The 7,278-nt window shown below is 33.3% G+C and overlaps 1 protein-coding gene across 1 annotated transcript; it reads left to right on the top strand.

Annotated features, from left to right (window-relative positions):
• Nucleotides 1-309: 309 nt before the first annotated feature.
• Nucleotides 310-1,426, top strand: LOC127158581 (uncharacterized). Its single transcript, XM_051101661.1, has 3 exons — nt 310-705; nt 760-989; nt 1,082-1,426. Exons 1-3 carry the CDS (start codon nt 471-473, stop codon nt 1,424-1,426), a joined length of 810 nt encoding a protein of 269 aa, XP_050957618.1. The 5' UTR covers nt 310-470.
• The last annotated feature ends 5,852 nt before the right edge of the window (nt 1,427-7,278 follow it).

Raw genomic sequence — 7,278 nt, 5'->3', positions numbered from 1 at the left:
ATTTGTTCATGACCTTCATGAATGAATTTAACTTGAATTAAAGGGAAAAAACACTTTAGAATAGGACAGAAACACTCCTCTCAAAGCAAATCCTGTCAGAATATACTTGGTGTAATAACTAACGTTACAGTATAATAAAGTCTATTCTGACAGGATTTGATTTGAGAGGATTGTTTCTGAAAGGAACTTTGCTGTGTATCAGAAAACAGTGCATTAAGTTAGACAAATAATAGTAAACGTTACCATGAGTATTTTCTCTGTATTTCTGCTTACCCTCAAGATGTCTGCACACCTTATAGCCGCCCTAATTTATCATTGCACAACTCCTAAAATGACAGAGGGGGACAAATAATAATTAGTATATTAGCACATTCAATGTCAATATATTTAAAATATGACAATATAATTAAAGAATTTACATTTCACAAACTATCCCTTTAATCATACATATTTATTTTTCTTAAATCACTATGATCTTAATCTGTTTTATGTTTGCTTCATTTGCTATCTTCAGGAAAAAAAAACAACTAACGTCTTTCATGTTTTTCCTCATCAGAATGGCATCTCCATATAGCCGCCCCAGTCCCATCAGGGTCAAGTGTGTACTAAACCGTAGAAATGCAAAAACCCTAAACTTTAAACTTGTAAATGGTGAAATTAGGCCTGGCAATCAAGAGGTCACATACCTTAGTGCACTGTCCACTGGTGGTCAGGTGTACGTCACACAGTCCTCTTCAGACAGTGCAGCCTTCGAAGAAGGTGTGACGTACTACATAAAAAACTACACCGTGTCCTCAAGGTATGGACAACAACGTCTGTTTATGGGGCCAAACACGACGACCTACAAAACCGCTCCCCTCACACTGACCTTTGATGCAGAGAAGATGGCCAAAGATGCTCTTATTCCACCATCTGTCTCGGTGACTGGGGATGAGCAGGACCTCTTTTCAAGAGGTTGCTACCTAACTCTGGAAGGAACAGTGGAACATGTAAGTGATTTAAACTGAATTATCAAAAACTGCCCAAAACATTATGAATTAATTTTTAACAATTGATATTTTAATTTAAAATACCTTTATAGATGCAGGTTCCAAGGATGACGACTGTGAGGGACACAGAAGTCCCCATCTTGGATCTGGGGATCAGAAGTGGCTCCAGAGTCCTTGAGGTGTCCTTGTGGCGGGACCAGGCCCTGACCAAGCTCCAAATAAACGACAAAATTAATATCTGTCACCTGCGAGCAAATGCCAAGGCCTCCAAGTTTAATTCAACCGCCTACACAACTGTGGAGGTATGCAACATACACAGTGCAGGGCAACTCTGGCCCTCTGTCCTGAAGCATAATCAAATATGCTTGACTGTAATCTTCAGGAAATCCAGAAGACTCTGGCAAGATTTTGCAGTGGTGTACATTTTGAATACATAAATTATAATAAATAAATATATAATTAACATCAATTCATAATATAGTCATAAATAAATAATATATATATAAAAAAGCATCAAATACAATTCATTAAAAACAAGTTAATTACATACAGAATGAATTAAAATTAAGTTCATTTAAAAACATAAATAGAATTAATTAAAAAAAGTTCATTTTCAATAAATTTGAAGATACATTATAATGAACAAGTTCATAAGTAATAAATAATATATAAATTCATTAAAAATAAGTTTATAAAACATTATTATAATAAATACAATTCATAAAAAACAAGTTCATTATATATAACAATTCATTAAAATAATTAATTTAAAAATCATTAAAAATAATTTCATTTAAATAAATACATGAAATTAATTTTTTTTAAATTCATTTTGGGAGGTGTCCAATGAACTGTAGAAAAAAAAAAAAAAAAAAAAAAAACTTATTAGCTTTGTTAGTTTTATGATGATCACATTATTCAAGTTAACAGTATGATGTATGATTAATTTTTCTAATGATTTTGTCTGTTTCGTATAAATACCAATACCAATACAATGTTGTTTCACTATGCATTTCATAGACATCCATTGATTTTTATATCAGGTTACTGATAAACCAGGGGTTTCCAAACTTGGTCCTGGAGGGACGGTGTCATGCACAGTTTAGCTCTTTCAACCCTAATTAAACAGAGCTGAACCAGCTAATCAAGGTCTTACTAGGCACACTAGAAACCTCCAGGCAGGTGTGTTGAGGCAAGTTGTAGTCAAATTCTGCCCCCCAGGACAGTTTCAACAAATCCTAAAGACTTTGGCAAGATTTTTCAGTTGTGTTTGATTGGCATTTTTGCTGCATATAAAAATTGTTTCTCCTAAATTATCGTGTGGTAACTATTTCATAAAATCAAAAACACGCCCAAGGCTGCATTGTGCCTAGCACCAACCTTCTGCCATGACAATATTCACAATATAGCACAGCCCTTAATAGATTAATGTGAAAACATAACTATTATAACAACAAAAAGCAAAATCATTAAAGATTAATTATCACTAAATTTGTTTTTATTTTTTTTTACCTTTTTTTTGCAATTTCCAAGGTTTTGGAGCAAGGCCCAGTGGTGGAGAACATCGTAATCATCGGCTTGTCTGAAGCCAACGGTGAGGTGTCCTTACTCGCTGAGGACTTCAGCGAGTACACCGCATGCCCCGAGCTCCTTGAACAAAGCCCAGAAGAGCTCCTGTGCCAGCTTCCACTTCACCTAGAAGTTGTCCACGATCACAGGAAAATTCAAAAAATAAATTATGTTGATGAACTGTAAGTTCCCAGTTGTGTGCAATTTTTTTTTTTTATTCTGTTCTTTATTGTTTGTTCCATTTTGTTAACACATGTTAATTGTTTTGCACACACACACACATACATATATAATTGTTCTTTATGTAGTTTAATTATTGATATTGATTTTTTTAATCTAATATTAACATTATTTACAATTTATCCTATTGTTATTCAGTTATTTCTTCTGTTTCATATGTGAATTTCACACACACGCACACACTCAACCACCCACCCACACACTTAAAGACATTCCCTCTGTTCCTCACAATTTTTTTTTTTTTCTTTTGTTACTTTTGTTACATTTATTCTTTTGTTACTGATTATTCAATAGTAATAAAGTATATACATATTATTACAAAACCTTTGAAAGTGTGTTTGTGTGCAGTTGGCAAATTGGCAATTGATTTCCAGGGCTCCAGACTAACATTTGAGAGCAGTGGCACCAGCGCCACTAAATTCTACAAATGGTTGCGCCAGGAGCAGATTTGGTAGCGCTGGGGAGGTGGTGTGTGGGATTATTAAAAATATATTTTAATCATAAAACCATAAAATTACTGTTGTTTTGCATTAATAAGGCAGTTGCATATTCATTTCTTGTATATTATGTTTATACCGATTTTACAGTAAAGCACTAAGCTTGAGTTGGGAAGAATACAAAATTTACTTAACAAAAGTAACGTGCAAAATCTGATTTTTATATGGAACGTATATATTCTACTCTTGTACCATATTCTATTAAATGTACCATTATTCTTTTATAGCATAACTGACCAACAACTGCAAAACTGACCAAAACTGGTTTCTTGATGATTTGATATTTTATAGTGATTTTATAATTTCAAAATATGAAGCAAAAAGTAGAAAATGAATTAATAATAAGCCAGTAAGTGCTCCTCTGCATCCATCTACTGGTTATAATTGTGATTTGATTTTTAATTTTACATAAGTGTAATAGTATAACCAAGTATATTTTGGTCAACTCATTAAAAATAACATTAAATTGGAGAGTTTTAAATTGCTGGAAATAGTTATGTGAAAAGCTTGAAAGTCATTAAAAAGTGCTTGAATTTCTCTCTCAAAAGGTTGTACAAACACTGAAATGAATAATGTAATAACATTCGACTATTTCTGCCACAACAGCATGGACTAGTTATCGTTACTACTTTTGGTTTTCTGACATACAGTACTGTGCAAAAGTCTTAGGCCACTAGTATTTTCATCAGCTAAAAAACGGTTTAAATTCAGTTAAAGTCTGTCTTTTGCTGTAGTGTGTCAGTAGGAAATATCAGATTACATTTCCAAACATTCATTTTGCCATTAATTGTAATAATCCAGTGAGATTTTTGTGTAGAGCACAGGCTGTTGTCAGACTCCTTGTGCAAACAGAGATCTGATCTCTCCATCATTCAATCCAGTCTGTCTTAAGAAACAGAAAACAGAGACAGACTAAATCCAGAAGAACTGTGGCAACATCTCCAAGATGCTTTAAGAGACCTACACCTACAAAGCTACAATACTGTTAACATTTTTAGACAGTTAGGCACATAAAATGAGGATGCTGTCAAAAATAATGTCATAAATAGATTTTCTTTATCAAAGAACTTCTATTAACTTAAATAAATCAGCATTTGATGTGATCATCCTTTGCATTTAAAGTAGCTTTTGCCCTAGGTGCACTTTTTCAGGTAGCTTTGCAGGTAGGTTACTTGAAACATCCTGGAGATGTTGAAACAGTTCTTCTGGATTTACTCTGTTTCCGTTTGTTCTGTGTCTTCATGTCATTCCAGAGACAGACTGGATGATGGTGAGATCAGATCTCTGTGTGGAGCACTGGCTGTTGTCAGACTCCTTGTGCAAACAAAAATCTCACTAGATTATTACAATTAATGGCAAACAGAATATTTGGAAATGTAAACCGATATTTTTTACTGACACACTACAGCAAAAGATAGAAATAACACTTTAATCCATTTTTTAGCTGGTGAAAATACTAGTGGCCTAAGATTTTTGCACAGTACTGTGTCAAGGCTGTTCATAACAGAAGATGCAGAATCTGAATGAAGATGAATGGTAAAAATTAATGACATAATCAAACAGATGTCTATGAACACCATCTGCGTTCTGTTTGTGATTTACAGGACCCACAGAAAGCAAACATTAAGTCTGATGTGTTTATCACCACCCTACCATAAACAGAAATGTTTAGTGCTGCTATGATCTTAATTCTACCACATATGTTAAACATAAATAAGACCATTAATCAATTCCAATTTAAACACTGAATTACTAGGTGTTAACAGAGTAATATTTTCTCTCTCTTTCCCTCTTTTTTTATAAACATAAATACTTAATTGTAATATCTTAACAAATACATTCTAATTGTGTATAAGTGTGTTAATACAGTAATTCATTACATAACATTAACTAATGTAGAATACATTATAACAGTTATTGTAAGTTTACATAATACCTATATAAAGAATGTATATATATATATATATATATATATATATATATATATATATAATACTTTTTTTTTATGTCGTACTTGTCAACTTAAAATTAACTCTAAATAAAGGTGACACCTGCTGGTCAAAAACAGGAACGTGCAATTTAAAAGCCTAAATTAGGGCGTGATAATGACCGGCAAATTTTCCCGGGCAAATTTTCCCGCTTTAAGTGCATTTTTTTTTATAAGTACCTAATTAAACATGTTGTCCTTTCTGTCAAAGAGTTAAACTGAACCAAATCTAAAACGTTTACAAAAAAAAAATATACAAATTATTAAATAAAAAAATGGAATTCACAGGCTTCACAGAGTACAGGCTTCAATATTACAAAAAGAAAAAAATGATAATTATTGTCCATTATTGCTCATGGTATTGTAATAATGAAACAAATTAATACATTAATCATGTTAAGTTCCTTCTTGTAAGCATGCACAGTATAACCACTCATGGATTAGTTAACTGCTTCTTACGCATTACACAACCAAGACACTTGTATTATAGTAACATGAAAAGCAAAACAGTTATTAAATTAATATTTTACTTACATCGCTGCTCTTCTTAGCGAAACAATTCACAGTTTTCACTCGTGAACGCAACAAAAACTCCCGCGGATTCTGAGTGTGTTCGACTTGAAGAGTTGTTGCGCAGACAAATTGTTGACAAAGTACCGCGAGAGCGAGCGATTCGAAAACATAAGGAGCTATCTGCTCACTTATTGCTCTCGCGATACTTTGTAGTGATGTTCGGTTCTTGAACGAATCGTTCTTACGAGCCGGTTCACAAAATAGAACTGAATCAAACTTTAGTTCCGGGCTGATGACGCAAGACGCACAGCCGAAGTAGCATGTCCAACAAGTGTTACACGCATCGCCCCGCCCACAAATGCTTTCATTGGTTAATGACATGTAATGACGTAGTCAACTCCGTAAACAGGAAATGCGGTTACGAGCATAGTTCAAGCTACGATTCATTCGTGATAATAAATATATAAAATATCTAAAAAAATATTACATATAAAATATTAAACAATATATTATAAATTCGTTAATTATCTACATGTGATATTAATAAATGGTTCAGTTGGCTAATGACATATAATGGAAATGCGGTTAAAAACACAGCTGAAGCTATATATATATATATGTATATATAGAATATCATTCGTGATATTAACTTACATACAAAAATAAACAATATATTATAAATTCGTTAATTATCTACACGTAATATTAATCTATACCAAACATTGTGTTTTCATTCATTATTTCGGGCAAAATTTCATTATTATTTCTAAGCAAGCGTCCACTTCCTGCTTTCGACCTGTCATATCTTTGTGCATTAAGAACTGTATATCGCAACGATTAATGTTTATTTGCTAATTTTAATTATTTATGGGTTTTTATTTTTATTTACACATTTACTTGTATTTAATGTATTTTTTTGTCACCAGCTCAACACACAACTACAGCTATTGTTTTGTTCTGATAACAAAACCTTTCACAATAAATTATGTGTACATGTAGAGATAAAATATAGAGATTACCTTATGTTAAAGAAAGTTGGAAGTCCAAAAGCGTTGGACTAAACAATATATGAAGAGGAATAAACTCAAAGTTCCCTCCAGGATAAAAACACAAGACCAACACACACAAACCTTTTGGGTTAACATTAATTCTCCCTTCTACTACGTTCCACAGGCATTCTAGCACTGGCACATAAAAAGGAGTCCATAGCCTCTATACTGTCATAGAATCCTGTCAAGCAGCCACGCCTCCCATTACCATAAAACCCAGAGTAGGATTTGAACAACATTTTGCAATCAAACATTACAACTAATCAAATAAGACAAAACTCGTAGCTCAACTACTCACCAACGCAGCGACAAACGAGTGGAAATAAAATCCTGCTGAGAGCATTGGCATCATTAACCAATGAGATAATTTGTGGGCGGGACGACACATGTAGCCCTGCCCCACATGCAGCTCCACCCCGTTCTGCAGGCTGCAG

Source organism: Labeo rohita, unplaced genomic scaffold, assembly GCF_022985175.1.
Source record: "Labeo rohita strain BAU-BD-2019 unplaced genomic scaffold, IGBB_LRoh.1.0 scaffold_158, whole genome shotgun sequence".
NCBI classification, from domain to species: domain Eukaryota; kingdom Metazoa; phylum Chordata; class Actinopteri; order Cypriniformes; family Cyprinidae; genus Labeo; species Labeo rohita.
The sequence above is the reverse complement of the archived record's forward strand: the minus strand, read 5'-3'. Positions and strand labels throughout refer to the sequence as shown.

What these genes read in the sequence shown, in the direction of transcription:
- LOC127158581 (XM_051101661.1), top strand. Translation starts at nt 471, where the DNA reads ATGATCTTAATCTGTTTTATGTTTGCTTCATTTGCTATCTTCAGGAAA. An exon ending in CCTTAGTGCACTGTCCACTG is followed by an intron (nt 706 to 759) that starts GTGGTCAGGTGT and finishes CCTTCGAAGAAG; the next exon opens with GTGTGACGTACTACATAAAA. An exon ending in TGGAAGGAACAGTGGAACAT is followed by an intron (nt 990 to 1,081) that starts GTAAGTGATTTA and finishes ATACCTTTATAG; the next exon opens with ATGCAGGTTCCAAGGATGAC.